Below are 21,575 nucleotides of genomic sequence, written 5' to 3' on the forward strand. Positions count from 1 at the left end.
CTCAAGCTGATTTTGCCTTTCTGTGGTGATCTCAAACTTATAAGGTATGAGGGCGTTGTAAGTTTTGGTGTTGGGATCATAGAGACTACGTTTTCCCTTAGTGAGACGGGTTATGGCCAGTTTATGACAATGCGAGGCTGTGTGAATCCATCCCTGTGGAAGTGGATGATTTTCCTTTAGTCTGGCCTTGAAGAGAATCTCCACCATTTCTCTATATTGTGGTCCCAGCCTGGGTTTGGCAACAATATCCTTTTCAAGAATCATGGAGGACTCCACAGTCAGTTGAAGCAACTGATTTGTGATCTTCATTAATCCACAGAGCTAGACCTTCTACTGTCCCATACAGAAGTTGAACCTTTGCATTTCCTTCCGTAGATCCATGACAATGTCCTTTTTGAGAGCATCATTGACCAATGATTTCCATGCTTTCCATTCAATAGTGGCTCACTCATACCAATCCTGAAGTTCATTAGTGATGCTGAAATAAGTGAGCCGATCTACTGGTTCTGGATGATGAGGATACAAGGCTGGGAAGAATCTTGATAATTCGGCCTCTTTGGCAGGTAATGCATACAGGAGTACTAGAGAATCAGGCACAAACTCCAAAAAATTGAGGAAAGCTTGGTTCTCATGTTGCATCATCTTCCTAGTAATTTGGACAAGCTGAAAAAGCTTTTGGAGAGCAGTTTCCTGTTCTCCTACTGTCATTTGGGTTCAGGGTCCTTTACTACTGGAAGATTGATCTTCAATGATGGCCTACACTCTCTGATCCAGTACACCTCTGTCAATCTCCATCTAAAGCAAGACTTCTTTTAGTTGAGTCCTGAGTCTTGACCTCCTTCATACATCTGTATGTAGGTCTGTTTCCTAGCAGTAGATCCAGTTCAAGAGCTATAGAGTGGCGATCTATAGTGGACTAGCTCTGCCAATGTGGATTGACAGTCATATCATTAGAAGTGATTGTCCACTCGGGTACCCTTTCCAGTAGCTGGATACTGCTGGGATACAGAGGAAATTGACACAGCTCTTGATCATGAAAGGCAACCAACTTCCCGTGCTGAATCATTGCCCTGGCTCCTACATACAGCCTTTGGAAGCATTCCAGATCATAAATAAGAGTGTCGTTCTCCAAATATTATCTAGTAATAGGAGCTTTTTGATGTCTTAATCTCTTGTTCAGTGTGATGAGTTGTAAAGAGTGTTTCTCATCAGCCTTGAAGGATGCAGTCACAGCCTTGGCTTTTCCTTTACTATCTGGAATGTACCGTGACTAGTCTACTGGAGGATCTCCAGTGTTGCCCTTATTGTGTTGGTCATTGCCTTGCTACTGATCATCAGACTGCTAGTCTGGCTGGTCTTTGTGCTGGTCTTGGCTGGTCTTTGTTGGGTTCACTACCCCCTATGGTAGCTGATCCTCCAGCTCTAGAGCCTGAAGGTGGAGAAGGAGGAAAATCATCATCATCAAGTTTGTCCTCCAGCTGGTCATCCCCTTCTTCATCCTGCTCTTCTTCCTGCTTAGACTCCTCGTCGGCATCATTTTGCTTACTGATATAATCCATGATGGTCTGATTTTCTAAGGCTGTGTTGTATTAAGAGACCTTATCTTGCATGTCACTCTGAATAGTCCCCATAAGTGCCTTCAAATTGTCATAATTCAAGGCTACATTGCCTTGTGGATTTAAGATATCAACAAGGTTATTATATATGTATCTTTCTGTGAGGGAATCCTTTAATACAATGTGGGTTGTCAGCGGCTCTTTGAAGTCTACACGCTTTACTCGTAGCAGAGTCTGAAATCTGTTAGCATCTCTTCCCGCAGCATCCTTTTGTTCATTCATTCACCTATTTTCTATTTCTAGCTTCAGAATCTTTGTTTGCAGCTCCTTAATTGTTTGTGCTGATTGATTCTCAAAAATACCATGCCTGAGAGACTGATCATACATCTTCTGTTGAAGTTCACGAGCCTTATGTTGGTTGCTTTCCAGTTCTTCTTTCAACTCAGCCACTTCTGCATTGGAAGATCATACATCCATCATCTGTCCTAGTGAATGCACAATAGTGTTCCATGATGTTTGGATGATCGCCGAGCAGACATCAATTACTATAGCTGCATCAGATTCAACTCGCTCATAAACCATGACTGGAGCTACATATGGCAATGATGCCAAATTTGGTTTTTGAAGAATCAATCGCCCATTGAGAGGGTTATTTTGTAATTGCTGCAATCAATCCTTCTTGGCTACTGATAAATCCATTTTACTGAAAAGAGTTTTGGTGATCGGGTTGGCCAATGTTGGGCCCTTTCCTTTGTCAGTATTAACTGCCACCTATTCAGTGCTTGTTGTTTCTTGCTGGCCTTTTCGAATGTTGATATTTGTTGGAGTCTTCTCTTTGGGCATTGCTGAAGTCTATCCTGCTGAGGATTTTTCAATGGGCAGGGGCTGGACCTAACTCTCGAGTTGCTTCAGTGAGCAGTACTCTTTGTCGAGAGAATCCTTGCTTTCTTTGAATCACTGGTCTCCACCTGTGCGGACTTCCTCTTCTGTCCAGTTGTGGCCAATTGATTGCCTGGATCCTCTTCATCTGAAGATAACTCTACATTGTTATTGACTGGAATGGGCTTAGGACTCCAAGCCATCTTTACCTGGGGAAAGGCTTCTGGAGCAGTAGCCCAGTACAAAAATTTCCAGACATACCAAGATTTGAATACACTCTGAGATTTTAGCTTGGCAGTGCGCTATAAAATGTTGTGAGACAAGATCTGGATCATATTTATTTTGGCTTTAGCATTCAGCCTTTTTGCGAGTGGCATGGCAAACACCTTCTCTGACACATATGTGGGATTGTTCTTCAAGCTGACAGCCTTAGCAACAAACCTGTAGGCTAAGGGGACATCCAGTTCTTCCACTGGAACCCCTTGTGCACCAGCCTTCCTTTTCTTTTTTATTGCTTCATCCTCCTTCAGAGCCAGACTTACCTGCTCTGCAGATGCTGTGGTTGGCTTTTCCTCATTGGGCAATCTAAAGGCGTAGGCAATGTCTTTAGGTTTTGCTGTTATTTTTATTCCATTAACAATGGAATTGCCTTCCTCAACATTAAAAGAATCAAGAACCTGTTTGATAATAGCTATGTCAAAATCCAACTTCGTAGCCTATACGACCACATGCAAATCCCATAACTATAGCAACAATTTTGCTTGTCCAATAAATACATATCTTTGTATCTTGTTGTGTGGGATAAGTGGTAGGGAGGCCTGAATAGAAGTGATGATTACTATGTTTTCAGCCATTGTATCCTGCATCTTCTTCGACACGTTCTTTCGACCCGTACATTGCGAGGACTGCAAATCTATAGAGGAAGAAGACTTACTTGTATATTCAAATCCGCAGCAAGGTGTGTCAGGTACGGACAAATAGGGACCAACAGAGTCTTTTACGAGGAGGTTTTCAATTACAATGAAGAATTCTCACATCTTAGTGATGGTGAGTATGTAACAGCATGTAGTCATCGCGCAGGAGACTTGTGAGTAAGAATGCTCACATGCCTTAATATTATATGCGTACATGCCATAAAAGCTCCACTACTTACCATTCCTAGAGTTGTGTGCATCGTTAGCGATGTGGCACACATACATTGGCCATTTTGTTTCATAATCCCTTTAATGATTATCACATTCATTCCCGTTGGCCCTTTTTCCCATAGGAACTAGTACAGACTTTGAAACTCTACTAGCTCTGTCTCACTGGCACTGATTTACATGGTTTTACATGGAAAATATTTAGAATGGCTAGGTCTGATAATCCTTGGTCATCAGCACCCGGAATATCAGTATCATCTCCTCTGAAGGTATCTTTTTTATTAGAATAATATAGCTTGATCTTGTCCCCATTATAAACACCTGGCAGCAGTAATCCAGATAAGTCTTTTAACCTCACTGTGCCATTGGAAAATACCCAATTGACTTCATATGGACCAGCCCAAGGTATCTTTAAATTTGGTTTCTGAGGGCCCAGTTTGGACTGATAAAGAAAAACTAAGTCTCCCTTCGGGAACTCCCTAACCTTGATTCTTCTATCATGCCAGTGCTTTCTTCGTTGTCAAACAATCTCCTGTTCCAGCATGGCTCTTTGTCGTAACTCATCCAACTGCACTAATTCCTCCAGTCTATGTCTGAGATTATGATTAATATCTAATCCATATTCAACCACCATTCTGAGATTGGGAATCACAAATTCAATAGGCACTACAGCTTCAATACCATACACCATTTTGAAAGGTGTCATTCCAGTGGTGACTTTATAAGCTGTTTTGTAGGCCCATAGAGCAGTCTAGATCTTGAGATCCCACTTGTGTGGCTCCTTTTGAACAAGCTTCCTTATAATATTCTTGATGGTTTTGTTACTACTCTCTGCTTGACCATTGCACATGGGATAATGATTTCATGTGCTTAACTGAGAGCATCTCCATCAGAATTTCCATGGTATCATTAATGAAATGTGTCCCTTGATCAGACACAATCTCAATGGGACATCCATAGCGGCAAATAATGTTTTCAAATAGGAAAAACAACAATGGACTTCGCAGTATTATCTGGAAGGGCCTTGGCCTCTACCCATTTGGTGACATGATAGATAGCCATCAAGATGTATCGGTTCTTCCTTGGAGTGACCTTCTTGAATGGTCCCATGAAGTTCAGACTCCATTTTGTGAATACTCCCAGTGTTTGTACTGGAGTAAGTGGAGTCATATCAGCTGCTATTGATCTAACCATTCTCTAGCATATATCACAAGTTTTGCAAAAGCTTCGGACATTCGCTATCAAAGTTTACCACCATAATCCAGCTTGCAAAATCTTCTTATAAGTGATATCAGTGGAGAAGTGTCCTCCAGAATCCCCATCGTGCAAAATTTCAGAGATAACTTGCATTCGCCCTTCCATTGGCACACACCTTTGAAGAACACCATCTATGCCCAATAGAGCAATCCTCCTATTATGGTGAACTTCATACTCTTTATAATCAAAGCTTTATTCTAATTCTGAGTCCAATTGTCTGGGAATCCTCCTCTTGAAAGGAACTGATACACATCATACCATTCAGGGTCTGAGTTCTCCTTAGCTGTTACCTGGAACAACTCTGCATCTACTAGCTCATCCCTCATCAAGGATATTTTAGAGTAGCCTTCAATACTTCTGGAAAGAAAATCAGCACCACAATGAGGTTTACTGGGCTTGTGGAATATGCGGGATTCGAACTCCATCAAGAACAACATCCATCTCATTAATCTTCCTTGGATAATAACTTTGTTAGTAAAAAATAAGAGTGCCTAATGATCCACATAGAAATGAAATAATTTTCCTAGTAAGTAAACAATACTTGGTGGCACTGAAAACCATTCCTAGGGCTTCTCTCTCCATGGTAGTATATCCTTGTTCAGCTTGACTGAATCTTCAACTGGCAAAATACATTGGATAATCAATCCTCCCATCTGGTTGTGAGCCAGTATTGCCCCCATTGCCAATCCCAAAGCATCGACATGCACATGGAATATAACATCCCAATCTGGTTGTCGGAGTACTGGCTTACTGATAATGGCATTTTTAAGACATTGAAAGCTTTCCTCACATTCCGAAGTCCAGATGAACTTACTGGTTTTCTTGGTAGGCTCATATAAAGGTAATGCCTTGGAAGCAAACATGTGAACAAATCTTCTATAAAAATTTATATATCCCAAGAATGAACTTAATTCAGATGTTGTGCGGGGTGCCTTGGCGTGCTGGACACACTGGATTTTATCATTGGCCATCTCTATGCCATTCTTGAACACTATATACCCCAGTAATTGTTCCTTCCAGAAAAAAAAATAGACTTGAATGGATTCAAACAGATCCTCTTCTCCTTACATCGTTGGAAAACTATTTCCAAAAACAATAGATTCTCCTTCTTGGTCGAGAATACAGTGAAGTCATCCATAAATATAGCTAAAAATTGGTGCAAGAATTCATTGAATATCTCCATCATGCAACGTTGGAATGTTGTTGGAGCATTGCAGAGACCAAATGGAATGACTAAATATATGAATGAACCCCATTCAGTAATAAATGTGGTTTTTCTCTAATCTTCAGGAGCAATCTTTAACTGGTTATAACCATTGTAGACATCCATAAAACTATACATATCATGGCCTGCAATCTCATCAAGAAGCATGTCAGTAAAGGGTAATGGAAAAGGATCTTTGATAGTTTGAGCATTCAATTTATGATAATCCACATAGACTGAGTTTTCCATTCTTCTTTGGTACCACCACTATAGGGAATAGCCAGTCACTGCTGACGACCTCTGTGATGAATCCGACTTTCAGAATGTTGTCGATTTCCCCCGGGGCGGTCACTTTTTAGAATGTGTATGCTATCACGTGAGTTAACCGGAGAGGATTATTAAAAGATCAAAATGTATACATACACAGGGTGGTGGGGGTTTTTTAAATAGGCATGTAGTGTAAATATAGTATGTATATTGAGGTATTATTAATAACCTCTTGAACGCACGTGATATAGGAAGCTTTTGATAAGTGACCGCCTTGGGCGATTTCCTCTTTGACCTTCTTGGCATAGTTTGGATTCATTTTGTACCTCTATAGATGTACTAGTCTGGCATCTGGTTTCAGAGGTATTCTGTGTTGGCAAACCTCTAGATCTACACCTTTTAAATGAGTATGTTCCCATGCAAATACAGTCTGGCATCTAGTTTCATAGGTATTCTGTGTTGGCAAACCTCTAGATCTACACCTTTTTAATCAGTTTGTATTTTTGGAACATAAGTCGGGCTTTTTCTTTCATTTTTGGGTTCAGATGCTTCTTCACTTTGATCAATCGAGGACTTTCTACAGAACCCAAATTCTATTCTTCAATTTCTTGATCATCTGGAAGCAACCAATTTGGCCCATCTCCTTTCCTTTTGGTTGACTCCTCACCATAATCCCAGGACGGACCTGTTAGTTCTGGATTCTCATTCTGAACTCCAGTAACCTCTTCAATGTGCGCTAGTGTATTGGAATTTGAACATTCTTCTTTGGAGGCAGCTCGTTTCTTTGGTTGTCCAGTCAACTGAACTGGTCTTTCTCCAAGATTCAGTTCAGTGAACTGATCTGGAAACTACTTCCTCTATTTCTCAACTTGATCCTTGTCGAATAATACTGCATTTAAGTCTATTTTAGCCAATGGAAAAATGTTCATTGTTGCAAGCATCCTTTCAATCTTCTTAACCCCATACTTCTGGCAACGCTCTTCTAGTCGAAGTGCCTTCTTCCAACTTTTGGTGTTATTTGTCTTGACCTAGATTCTCCTACTAGTTCCATGTATTGTTAGGGTCTTATTGGCATAATCATGAACAGCCTGCGCTGTCCGCAGCCATGGCCGTCCCAGTAGCATACCATATGCTCCTTGAACATCCAATACTAGAAATTTGGTCTTGAATTTTTCTTTACCCACCCTAATCTGCATATTCTCCATCATACCAGTTGCCTGAACAACTCTCCGATCGGCCATTCAAACCTTAAAGGGTACTGGTTTCAAATCCGTGATACCAAGCCTTTGCTGAAGATATGCCCCCAAAATATTCACACGTGCCCCTCCATCCAATATAACACTGGGGATAGTGGCTCCCATTGCTTCCTGACCTTGTAGTCCACCTGGATTACTAGCACTTCATCATCTCTGACAGCTGCCAATTCAACTTGCGATTGTAGCCATTGATTTTGACATACTTCCTATAAATCTCTTTACCTCTTAACTTTAGCAGCCTCTCATCACCTTGTTATTTCACCTTTAGTTTCACAACTTGATATGGCTTGACCTTTTTGGGATAAAATCCATTACGGAAGAATATTCATCTCTTTGCTAACGTTGTTCGCTACTTCTACCTGTTGTCTTGCACCCTCCTTCCTCCCCTTCTGCCTTGCACCACCCTCCCATGCGTGTGGTTTCCTCCACTCTCCTAAGCACTACATGGAGTAGAGAGGTTTGCGCATATGGTCATCTCCATCTCTTCATCGCAGGTCATCTGGAGTAAGATCCCATCTCATTAACATTGAAGAATTCAGAGAGAGAGAGAGAGAGAGAGAGAGAGAGAGAGAAGAAGAGCATCGGCTCCAACCTTTCTCCACTATCTGATGAATTTTGCTGCTTCAAGCAAAGTCTTTCCTGATATCTTCTAATTCAATTGTAAATTTTTGAATTCGCTCACAGATTTTGACATGGATTTCTTCTCTTTCTTGGTCAGAATTATTATTAGAAGTCGAGGAATCAGGACTATCTTCATAGTGCCAATCCTCTGTTCTGGTGTCTCTTTCCCAGTTTAGTGTTTCCCATTGAGGTCGAATATGATTTCGTGTATCCTAAATCATCCACCAATCCTTGCACTGCAACAAGCATGGTCTCAGAGATTCCAGATCCTGAATGTTGTCTTTTCTCAGAAGACTGAGCTGGTATCTTCTCAATAACTCGAGCATCATAACTCTCTGGCTGCTCTGGTAGCTTCTTAGCTAGATCCTCTGTGATCTTAGCTGCCACTTCTTGCTGCTCTTGCCATTCATCGACTACCTTCTCCTTGCCCTTAGCCTTCCAAACTTCTCTCTGTTGAGTCCACTTGCTGGTTTCAGGACTCACTGGTTTCACAGGCTTGTGTGGAATTTCTTCAATAATCACCCCTTTACTGCGAGTGATTGCCCGTACTGGAACTAGTTTTGGGGCTTTTGCCTCAATAGCTACAATACTGGGTGCTTCTGGACATTGTGCTGCAAAGTGTCCATATTTCCCACAAGCATAGTAGTTAGGACTTCGATTTTGGAAACTACCACGACCTCGGCCTCAGCCAGTACCCCCTTGGTAGCTGTCGCTCCCAGCACCATTCCCACTGGTATTTGATTTTTCCTCTCGAGGTACACTAGTCGTCTCTACCTTGGCTGATTCAGCATTTGTAAATGCAGCTAGAGACAGATCCTTACCCTTCTAATGATGGATTCGAATACCACAATTGTTCCGTAGATGGCCATACGCTTTGCAGTATGTGCACTGTGGACATTCATTGAAAACATGATCTTTGGATTTGCATTTGGAGCACTAGGTTTCCAACCTCATGACTGGTTGTCTAGTCTGGCTGATTTCAGCAATCTGCCATTTCATCAAGTTTTTTGGACCAAGACCCTTTCTTAGCCTTGTCCTTGCTCTTTTCATCTGATTTTCTATTAGATTTGCTGGAAGTCTCACTAGAATTGGAATTCTCAGTAGAAGAGTTCTTACTGCTAGACCGCTTCTTATGGATTCTCTCCTTCTTGACTTGTTGCTCAAGCTTTAGAGCTCGCTACACGAGGTCATTGAACTTCTTCGTGGGTGCAGGGACATCTTGCTCTCTCAGCTTCTTGCTGCGAAACCCATTCAAAAACCATACACACAGTCTTTTTTTTTAAGGTGGTCCTGCAACTGCCTGGTTAACTCCTTGATCTTTTCCGTAGCTTCTTACAAATAATTTTTCTTGTCTGATCTTGTCCAGCTCATAGAGAATGTCTTCATCTCCTCTATTGTCTGAGTATTCAAGCTTGAAAGCTTTTATTAGTTTGTTGTAAGACCTGAGCTGGCAAGTTGGAAATGGGAGTAGGGGATTGGAGGGAGCTTTTGGAGGGAGATTTAGAGGGAGCTTTTTTGGAGAATGGACTTTCTACCAAAATTATTGAAAAAGCTCTCTCTATTAAGTTTGTGTTAAATTCCCTAATCTTATGCAAAAATCTCCCTCCACCAAATGAGTGATAGCCACTCATCACACACTCCATATAACTTCTATTTGCCAATTTAACTTCTCTCTCTCTCTCTCTCTCTCTCTCTCTCTCTCTCTCTCTCTCTCTCTATATATATATATATATATATATATATATATATCTTGATGCTTCCTCCATTGCACGATCCAATGGGTCAAACGTATGAAAGAGCAGCAATCTAATGGAGTGTAGCATGTAAAGCAAGGATGTTGGTGTTGTGCCAAGGTAAAATGAAAAGCAATGCACTTCTTTCCATGAAATTTACGTTGATTTTGCACCCCTTCGCCCAAAATTATGCTTCCGCATCAAAAGACACCGCTATAGAGTGGCAGTTGGGTGGTTGGAGGTCTTATATGCTCAGTGCATAAGACCAACACAATCCACTAGGTCAAACACATGAAAGAGCAGTGATTAAATGGTGGGTAGTGTGTAAAGCAAAGTTGTTGATGTTGTGTTATAGGTAAATGACAAGCAGTGCACTTCTTTTCATGGCATTTGGAATAACTTCTCCACCATCACCCAAAATTATGTCACCACACCACAGACACCACTATAGAGTAGTGGTTGGGTCGTTGGAGGTCTTATGTGCTCAACGCATAAGACCGACATGATCCACCGGGTCAAACACATGAAAGAGCAGTGATTTAATGGTGGGTAGCATGTAAAGCAAGACTGATGTTGTTGTGCTCAACACATAAGACTGAACAAGAGCATAAAGAACATCTGACACCAAAGAAGAGCATACTAAACATCTGACACGAGTGTTCAAAACAATCCACAAACACCAAAATGATGATCAATGGAAAGAAGAGCAGGTCTTATGTCCTAAGCAAAGAGAGAGAGAGAGAGAGAGAGAGAGAGAGAGAGAGAGAGAGAGATCAGAGGAGAGAGGACGAATCACCATGTGAGAGTTGGGAACTTGCGAGTGGCAAGCTCAACTACCAAGAAAGGGCAACCACAGTCAACTCCAAGTAAACATTACCACTCCAACTCTCTAAATATGGCGCTCAGGTGCGTACACCTTCCCAATATCTCTCTTATAGTTCACGGAAAGGGTTACATGAATAGAAAAAATCCACTTAATTACAAGAACAAACAAGTCTATATATCTCTCTCAGAGTTCATGGAAATGGTTACAGGAATTCAAAAAATCCACTTAATTACAAAATCATACTACTTTAGAATAAGCGTATCTCTTTATTCAAAAGAATGTCAAATTGATCATTCATAATGGTTTACAAAAAATGTCATTTTCCACACAATGCGAGGTGGTGTTTGAAATATCTACTCTAAGTCATGGGTTGGTGGATCTAACTCCACAATGTTTGGATGCAGCTCCCCAATAGAGATGCTACCTTCAGGACACAATCCAGCTCATCTACATGTCTCTTGTCTCGCTCCTCTATCTCTCTCAGGAGAGATGGAGCGATAGCGTGAGCGAGAAGGAGACATAGAGCGCGAGAGAAGTGGACAAAGATACGAGACTCACCTCAGACACAAAAGCATTAGTAATTCTTAGCAAATTAAAAACTCACCTTAGGACTTCTTTATATAGGCTCTCCAACTCTCAGTCTCCTACCCCTTTCTCCCTCTCGCACGTTCTCCCTCTCTCTTTCTCTCTCGCTCTATCTATTGAGCTCACTTAGAGAGAGCGTTAGCGCCCAGTTGGGGGGGGGGGGGAGAGAGAGAGAGAGAGAGAGAGAGAGAGAGAGAGAGAGAGAGAGAGAGATGGAAAAGGAGAACGAGAACGCTAGGATTGATAGCGTTAGGGAGAGAGATTTGCTATTATAAAAAAACGCAAAAGTTTAAATTTCTAAATATATATATTTTTCATATCATCTCTCTCGCTCTATCTCTATAGATCTCTCGATCTCTCCCTCTCTCTCTCTCTCTCTCTCTCTCTCTCTCTCTCTCTCTCTCTCTCTCACACACACACACACACACATGCGCATGCCCAAACTGGGCGCTAGCGCCCACTACGAGCGTGTGCAAGAGAGAATGAGAGAGATGGAGAGAGAAGGAGAGATAGAGCGAGAGAGAAAGAGATAGAGATAGAATACTCACTTCAATTAGAAAAGCGTAAAAAATTATTAGCAATTTAAAAATTCATCTATTACTTTCTCTATATAGTCCCTTTTTTGCTCAATCTTCTGTCCCTCTCTCTCTCTCTCTCTCTCTCTCTCTCTCTCTCTCTCTCTATGAGAGGGAGAGGGTGCTAGCATCCAACTGAAGAAAAAGAGAGAAATAGAAAGTTGCGGTCACTTTGAGAGGACAATTTGCATGATAGCTCCAACTGAAGAAAGAGTGCCCTTTAAACACAAATGATTTAATTTTGAGAAAAATACCAAAATTCCCCTCAAATTTCAAAAAATTCTCAAAATACCCCAATATTTTGTCATAAATTCCCAAAGGGCCCTTCAAATTTGTAGCTTTTCGTATACGAAGAGTGATTGTTAACACAAGATGCTAAAACTTGAATTTGAGCTGGTTTTGTAGGCTTTGGAGATGAATCGCTCCATTATTTTTAGACCTAATTGCCTTCTTTGCAGAGAATTTGTGACAAATTACATGCTAAGCACTCAAAAACGGATCTCAATTGTCAAAAAGCAATAAATAGTAGAAAATCTTCAGCAGTCCGAGCAAAATAGATAAAAGGGTATTTTGGGAGTTTTTGAAATTTGAGGGGTATGTTGAGAATTTCCACAAATTAGAGGGGTATTTTGATAATTTCCCATTTCAATTTTAAATCTATATATTTATCATATCATCTGTCTCACTCTATCTCTACTCTCTCTCGATTGCGTTTTCAGTAACTGAGCGCTAGTGCCCTACGCTAGCAGCTAATGCAAGTTAAAATTGTCTTCTTCTTCTTATTCTCTTCCACGCCCCTGTCTACCCACGACCGCCTCGCAAGCTGCAGGAAGACTGATTCTCGTTCAAGTAGACGCTAACCATGAGCCGCTCATTGCGCACAAAGAGAAAAGACAAAGCTAGCAAAGGGACGCTGATTCGTCGGCTGATGTGGACGCTAATTCTCCGGATGGCCTGCACTTTGACCTTCTATGTAGCTGAGCGCTAGCGCGCTCTGGTCGGGGACACACCTATTCGCACACAAGTAGAGAGCCATGAAGTCTAGCTATTATGATGATGCGGTCAAGGAGGGCGGGCCAAAACAATTGCAATCACCTTCTCACATGGATGACAACGTACCTGTGGTTGGCACAGGCCTTGGGTAGGGGGGTTGGAGAGTGGCTTGCTTCATACTTGGTATGCTCTCTAATCTGGAAGCTCTAACTCAAGATGGAGGTTCATGGGCCTAGATTCAACCAACAAAATCTGTTTTGCTTAGCTAGTTTCTTGCATTTGACAGCCATCGAAGCAATGGAGAGACTGGCGTTTTACTCGATTTTTGAACTTGCTGGATGAGATGCACGAGCCATCACGAAAAGCCGTCAATATGGTCACCATTGGATAGGAGCTGCATATGTGTTGGGCATCCTGAGGGGGTTCCTGGCCGATGCATATCTGGGATGCTTTTGCACAATTGACATTTACTCAGTCTGTTACATCTTGGCAAGCTATCCTTTGAAGCAGGACCAATGGTTTTTCTCGCGTCAAGATACTTGTGAGCTGTGCACATGAATACACCATTGGCATTAACTAGTGAAGACTCCTCGGCCACCTACTTCATCACTTGTGACCGCACGTCGGTGTGCATGCATGCACACGTGCAAGCGCAAGCACAAGCATGCGCATACACACACACACACACACACACACAAAGGGTTAGTAATTATCTACAACACTTGTCTTTGCAACAGCACAAGATGCTAGCCTTGTGTTGCACGTATAGGTTCTTGATGCTCATCAAATGCAGAGAAGGCTAAGAGTGAAGCTTTTGCTCCAGACTTCATGGCATGAACTTATCATGGTGTTAATGTTTGGTGAAACCGTAGGGACTAATGCTCATAATGCTCTCAGCAACAGTGAGATCTCTGAGGCCATCATGTGAGACGGGGGCCATTGAATGTGGGGGGCCATTAAGCTCACATGAAGGGGTTCTACTCGTAGGCATCTACATGGTCCTTCTTCAACTGGTTCTTTTTTGTGGTGAACATAGGGGTGTTCTTTGCATTTACGGTAGTGGTGTATGTGCAAGACAAGGTGAGGTGGGGGCCAGGTTGGTTGAAGGCACTATATGCTTTTGGCACATTGCGTTCTTTGGAGTCTTCTTCAACCTAGTCCTCTTCTTCAAATACGTGCTTCCGGAGGGGAGTGCCATTGTGGCAAGAGAAGCAACAATTGGATGGGCTCTATGTTCTTGGCCTCCTTGCTTGGAGATTTTATTGCAAAATCCTATGTTGGGCATCTATGGGTGTGTGCTTTGTGCCAAACCATTGCACTAGTGGTGGGTGTTTTGGGTGCACCATGATTATGCATTCCCATTTCAGCACCACATGAGGAGATCTGATTCTTGCTTTTGGATTTTGAAAGTGCATGGTTCTGATGATGGTAGCAACAAAGATGATACCTCTAGCACTAGAAACGACAATAACTTTAGTGCGGGCTTTCTTTTACTTCTCCATTATATCTTCTATCCATCGGCTATGGCTCATTTGTGCTAGCGCTATGTTCTCTAGGGGTAGATCAATTTGATGCAAATGCATGTTATCTCTCTCTCTCTCTCTCTCTCTCTCTCTCTCTCTCTCTCTCTCTCTCTCTCTCTCTCTCTCTCTCTTCAGCTGGACGCTAGCGGGCTTTCTTTTACTTCTCCATTATATCTTCTATCCATCGGCTATGGCTCATTTGTGCTAGCGCTATGTTCTCTAGGGGTAGATCAATTTGATGCAGATGCATGTTATCTCTCTCTCTCTCTCTCTCTCTCTCTCTCTCTCTCTCTCTCTCTCTCTCTCTCAGCTGGACGCTAGCGCCCCCCCCCCCCCCCCCCCCCCCCCCCCCCCCCCCAGCTCTATCTCTTGCGATCACTATGAGAGGGCGCTAGCGTCCAGCTGAAGAGAGAGAGAGAGAGAGAGAGAGAGAGAGAGAGAGAGAGAGAGGGGAACAGAGGGGAAGAGAGATAGAGAGAGAAAGAGAAATGGTGGGAGAGGGATAGAGAGAGAGAGAGAGGGGGGGGGGAGGGGTAAGATAGAGAGAGAAAGAGAAGTGTAGGGAGGGGTAGAGAAAGTGAGGATAGAGAGATGGGAATAGTGAGAGGGAAGAGAGGGAGGGGGGAAATAGAGATTGTCTATAAATATAGGCTTTGGTGCTAGCTAAAATATATCTAGATAGCCACTAAACTCTAAAATGATCCTTCTTCTATGTTCGAATCATAATTACTTTCAATGTACATGTTAGTCTGAAGGTTCTATTGGATTGTAAAATAACAAAAAAAGCTTCCTACAAAAAGCTCTCTTCAACTAGGCATCAAAAGCTTTTTCCTTGCAAACACTATACCATTGAAAGGATTAGAAAAAGCTCCCTCCAAAAGCTCTCTGTAAGGTTTCTAGTTTATGAAACCTTAAAGGTTGTATAAAGCTTAATCAAACTGATATGATTATTGAAAAAACAATGTAGAATTGTCCGACCATGGCAAATATTGGTATTTTTGGAATCTTAAGCACAGCAAACCCCGGGCTAGAAATTTTCAGAATTGAATTCCGATAAAAACTGGCATAGTTATGACCCCTGGAAGTTTACACTATGAATTGAGTAAAATAGAAAAATTTAAGGGTTACATTAATCATTTAAGCATAGACTTTATTAAAGGTCTCCCAGATATTTACAAGATATTTACCAATTAAGCAAACATAGATCAAATTATAGCAAAATTGATATTTTAAAAGCTGGCAGGTAATGGGAGGGTCATCATTGACCTGCCAGGGACTCATTTAGCAGCAGGGGTCGTTTTTTGACCTGTAGGGGGCTGCTTGAACTACAAGCAACTGCTTTTTTAAGCATGTGAGAGCTTAAGAGTACCAAAAAACTATAAATAAGACCCCTAGCTTCACATTTTGGAGAGACTCGGAGCCTTGCTACTCTCTCTCTCATTTAGAGAGAACACAACGTAGAAATCATTAGAGTTTAATCTCTAATTGATTAACCCTAACGGTAATTAACCTAATCCTTCTGAATTAGCAAGGTTAGATTAAGATAAATTGCTAATAAATCAAAGATTAGGCCCATGCATGCTCCTTAAACCTCTTTAAATTAATTAATCTCTGTTGATTATTATAATTAAGCTTAGTAATACTAAGGTGATTATTTATCATATCATATTAAGACGGAAATTAAACAAATTAACCATGAACTAATGGTAAAAATATTAATTAGGATTAGATTAAGTTGAATTATTTATCAGAGATGCATTAGACAGTTATTAATTTAAAAAAATTATCCTATAATTTTCTGAGAATTTTTTCTAATTAATTAGGCATAATTACTCTGTTTTTTTAGCAATTTTAATAGGGGAAATTAGTAAATGAATTTCAAATGATCTGATATATTTATCAATGGTTAATTAGGTGTTCAAGAACCCGTGACAATTAGGAGAATCTCAGAAAATTAATCTAGCTAATTAAGTTAGGAGAAATACTCTGTTTTTCCAATAATTTAAAGAGGGAAAATTAGTAAATGGATTTCAAATGTTGTGATATATTTATCAGTGGTTAATTAGGTGTTCAAAAACCCGTGACAATTAGGAGCAGCTTAGAAAATTAATCTAGATAATTAAGTTAGCATAAATACTCGGTTATTTGAGTAATTTAAATACGAGAAATTGATAAATGGATTTCAAATGTTGTGATATATTTATCAGTGGTTAAATAGGTGTTCAAAAACCCGTGATAATTAGGATAAGCTCAGAAAATTAATCCAACTAATTAAGTTAGCAGAAATACTCTATTTTTTTAGTAATTTAAATACGAAATATTAATAAATTGAGCTCAAATGTTGTGATATATTTATCAGTGAATAATTAGGTGTTAAAGATTCCTTAATAATTAGGAAAAGCTCAGATAACTAATCTAGATAATTGATTTAGCAGAAATACTTGAGTTTTAGAGAAAATTAAATAGGAAAAATTAGTAAATTATATGCTATAATTAAATTCTATTTATCAGAGCTATATTATAGGATAAAGAGGCCGTGATATTTATTTCAAGGTTAGAAAAGTAGTATAGATATTTATCTAAGTCAAATTACTCTATTTTTAGCTAAACACTAAAAAGGGAAATTAGTAAATCATGCTATAGGATTACATCCTATTTATCAAAGCTATATTATAGGGTAAAGAGACCGTGATAATTATGCCAAGGTTAGAAAAGTAGTGTAGATATTTATCTAAGTCAAATTACTCTATTTTTTGCTAAAAACTAAAGCAAAAAATTAGTAAACATTGCTATATGATTACATGCTATTTATCAGAGCTATATTCTAGGGTAAAGAAGCCGTGATAATTATGATAAGGTTAGAAAAGTAGTATAGATAGTTATCTAATTCAAATTACATATTTTTTAGCTAAAAACTAAAGAGGGAAATTAGTAAATCATTCTATATGATTACATGCTATTTATCAAAGCTATATTATAGGGTAAAGAGGCCGTGATAATTATGCCAAGGTTAGAAAAGTAGTATAGATATTTATCTAAGTCAAAATATACTAATTTTGGTGAAAATTTCAAGCGGAAAATTAGTAAATCATGCTATCTGATTACATTCTATTTATCACAATTAGATTACATAATAAAGAGGCCGTGATAAATAGTTCAAGGTTTAAAAAGTAGTATAAGTATTTATTTAAGTCAAATTATCCTAATTCTAGCTTAAAATTGAAGATGGAAATTATATAACTAAGCTGGAAAAAAATAAGATAATTACTAGAGGTCAAAAATATCCTTATCTACCTGTGATAATTATACCATAGTTAATTAGTGAGGTTAGTAAATTATAATTGACCAAAAGTCTTATTTTTAGCAATTGATTAATTAAAATAAATAGAATTTTTTGTTAAAAGTTTTTAGAAAAATTATAGTAAGTGAAAACCTATGATATCAAATTAAGGAAATGAAATATTTAAGAAAAATTAAATACAATAAATATTAAGCCCAAAATAAGTAGATTATTAGCTTAAAAGTTGATGGGAAAATTAGGAAAAAGATATAGAAAATTATAAGAAAGTTAGGAGAGCTTAGAAAAACCTTAGGGAAGCGGTGAAAAAAGTTATCATGCTTATATAGACAAATAAGAAATTACTAGGTCAAGAATTTATCAATTAAGACTATAAATTTAACCTTGGATAGGTTGCGGTTGAATACAAAAAATTAAGTTTAGATTTTGAATTATTTACCTAATGATTAGACGTCCATTTTATAAGAATAATAAGTTATGGCACCAAAAAGAACCCGAGAAAATCGTACATCTGATGATGAGGAAGTAGCTCCAAAACAAACTAGAGCGTCGCACGACGACGAAGCCGGGCCTAGTAGTAGGCCTACGGAGGAGAGTCTTCAGGCGCCAGCACAGCAACAGATGACCAATCAATCCCAGGTGGGTGTCCCATTATTCAATTAAGTCTTTAATTAGTTTAAGTTCTTTTATAAGTTAGCATTGCATACGTAAGAAGGATAAACTCGTTGAAAACGGAAGGTAACTTCCAACGTGCATTTGTTTATAATGTAGGAAAGAATTGTTGGATTAAAACTGGTTGAATTAGGAAAGATATGTTTGATCATCCTTAAGACAGCTTGTCTCAAGACACCTCCGACTCCTTGATATAAATTGATGATAATGATTGGCTTTCTAGCCACGGTTAAGTCGGTTACCCCCATGAACGATGAGTTTCAACTCCGTGTCATGTCTTGATGTTTCTACATAAGTTAGGATACCGTTTTTATCCTAGGGGAGCCGCCCGGTTGTATGGGCAACTGGTTTGGTGTATGGGCACCCGGAACCTTGGGTGGGGGTTTATCCACTCCAGATTTGAGTAAGGAATGGGTGCCGTTTTTCACCCTTAGGTGTTCTTCAGACAAGAAGAGTACTAGTCATGGTTATTATGGATAATGTTTTGATTGATAGTACCCTGTCTTAAGTTTAAAGATGTCTGTTTTCTAAAAGAATGCTTTCAATGCTGTCTTCAAGGAGCTACTATGATGGAACGTTAAAAGAAACCATTATTTTAAATGTTAAAACAATGTGATAATAAGATAAATGAATCTTGTGTGAGTGCGGGGTGGCAAGTGGGGATTGACTAAGGTTGTTAATCATGGATGGGTGGACCTGATTAGTCAGGTAACTATCCATCCATGCGCACTAAAACGTTTAGAAAACTTCTTCACTTGGAGAGGAGTCCACCAACGGCTGTGCCCTCACATATGTTAGGGGGAAAAAAGCGTTGGCTCAGGAAACCATAATCTAAATGATGAAGTTATAGGTCTAGAATAAGAATTTTTTTTAGGCCGTTTGAATTCATTGTCCCGTTTCCGCTGCGAGACAGGACTAGGTCTGCTTCTAAGGCTATAGACCCAAGCCATTGTCAATGGTAAAGGTCTATTCCTTGGATTTTTCTTGTTTAGAGACTCTGATTTTTATGACCTAGAAACCTGTCAAGGATCCCATCCCGATCTCGGTGTAGGCGGGTTGGGGACCTTACAAGTGGTATCAAAGCCTGGGTTAGTTAGTTGGGAAAATTTCGTACTGTCTAAAAATATAAAAAGAAAATATATGTGTGTGTGTGTGTGTGTGTCTATATATATATATATATATATATATATATATATATATATATATATAGAGAGAGAGAGAGAGAGAGAGAAAAATAAATAAATTTGGTTAACTAACCAAAGGCTTATGTGTCGACAATTCAGGAAGGTCCTGTGATTGACTATCGCAAATGCCAAGTCTTTGAGCTCATTTATGACAGTACTTGTCGTTCTCCAAACTATTTTTTTTTCGACGGAGCGTGATGGAGCTACTGATGAAGGCTCACACTCCTCATTCGACTCGGATAGATAAAGGCTGGGAGCTTGAATGGAGCAATGAAGGCGGGACATTTTACATCAATGCTCGGAAGCTGGGATGTCTTACCACGGATTTAAAGAAACTACGCTGGGCTGAGGAACTGAGAGTGGTTCAGTTATACTACTACTTGGGTACAAACTCGAGTATCATTGTTCCCACTTACCCAGGAGGCACGGGAAAACGCCTGAACGAATGGGTATGGGATAGAGTGGTGGAGATAATTCCATATCGAAGAATCAGAACTTTTTCTCAGAATACCCCTAAGAATTTGGACCTTATAATTTACTTTTCGATTTCCAATGAGTATAAGAACTATTATACCAATCAATTAGAAGATTGTAGAAATCTGGCTACAAACACCCATCGTTTGTATCACCATATTCCAAATCAACCAGCTATGCGGATCCTTTAAAGGCTGCAAAAAATTACAACAAGTTAGGATGAGATACCTAAGGCTCTTTTGTAAGGCTATCCTTGTAAATATTCACCTTATAAATAAAGAACCAGTCTTTTGAATTGAATATCTTGATCTTGTGTCTATTCTAAAGTTAAATCCTAGCCATGTCATAAGTCTTTAAATTGCCAATCCGTCGATCTTACGAAACCATATAGATACCTGCTTCTGTTCTTTATACCATGCTTGTTTCTTCTCAAACAAGTGCAACCCCCCAACTTCAAAGGAAAAGGGGTCAACGTGAAACGAGATGCAAAGGTATGGATCAAAGCCATGAGGCATACAGGATGCCCTTCTCATGGCTAAGCCTCTTGCAGCTGAAGGAACCAACTCTACAAGAAACTATAATGGATTTAGTAACTTTAGGGGAAGAGCCAGGGAAAAATTCCAACCAGGGATATCAACAACGTGGAGTAGCTGTAGTAGTGAACTAAGAATAGATCTTCCCAAACGTTAGGTGCTATTGATGCAATCAAATGGGACACTATAGAAATAACTATCTAAAAGAACAAAACCCTCAAATTACTGCTAGAGTCATTCCTCAAAACCAAGGAGATAATCTAGGAGGAAGTAGAAATGGAGGACGAGGTAGAGGAAGAGCAAGAGGAGCCAGATCTTATGCAATCATAGGAGAACCAACCTTACGAATAAGAAAGATAAAAGAGCCACTCGCTTGGCCATAGCTAGCAATCTTAGAGATTTGTAAACCACTATAAATCAATAATGTAAAAACTTGAGTTACTTATATATTATAATGGAATACATGATTTTCTTCTCCAAGATTACTTAATGAATCTAAAGTTAAGTTGGTATTTAATCAAGAAATTAAGGGTTGATCTAACAAATGAGACCAAAGTTCTCGATAGTATGAAAAGAAATTGAATCTTGAGATCGAGATAGTTATTAAGCAACCAACTCACATTCCTTGTGCACACGATAACCTTCCTTGGAAAATGACCTAGATATGGAAGTATTAAGGTAACGAGACTAATGGGAAGCCGAAAAGAACTCTTGGTATGATACTTTTTAAAACCCTTTACATAATGTTGGTCAACCAGGTTAGAGCACAGAGAAGGTACCTCTGGTGCAATGGTGGAAGCTTGTGCCGAACGCAGATTGCTCAGAATGGCAAGAACACGCCGAGCGCCTTCAGATTGGCAAAGCTGAAATACATGATACTTGTCAAATGCTGATTTCTCTGAATGGTCAGTTAGACCGAGCTCGTTCATGTTGACAAGGTGGATATATAGATCTTTTATGGAATTGATTTAACCTGGCTTTTGAGATGATACAAATG

At 39.7% G+C, this 21,575-nt stretch overlaps 1 protein-coding gene across 1 annotated transcript in view; it reads left to right on the forward strand.

The window, feature by feature from the left end:
• The window catches only part of LOC147449351 (uncharacterized), a 198,764-nt gene that overhangs the window by 32,724 nt on the left and 144,465 nt on the right, over nt 1-21,575 (forward strand). The window contains 4 exon segments of the mRNA XM_086521546.1: nt 11,382-11,408; nt 11,672-11,734; nt 14,478-14,558; nt 14,662-14,751. Coding sequence (XP_086377672.1) covers nt 11,382-11,408; nt 11,672-11,734; nt 14,478-14,558; nt 14,662-14,751 — 261 coding nt within the window.

Source organism: Adiantum capillus-veneris, chromosome 10 (assembly GCF_014529385.1).
Source record: "Adiantum capillus-veneris isolate H3 chromosome 10, ASM1452938v2, whole genome shotgun sequence".
Classification (NCBI taxonomy): Eukaryota; Viridiplantae; Streptophyta; class Polypodiopsida; order Polypodiales; family Pteridaceae; genus Adiantum; species Adiantum capillus-veneris.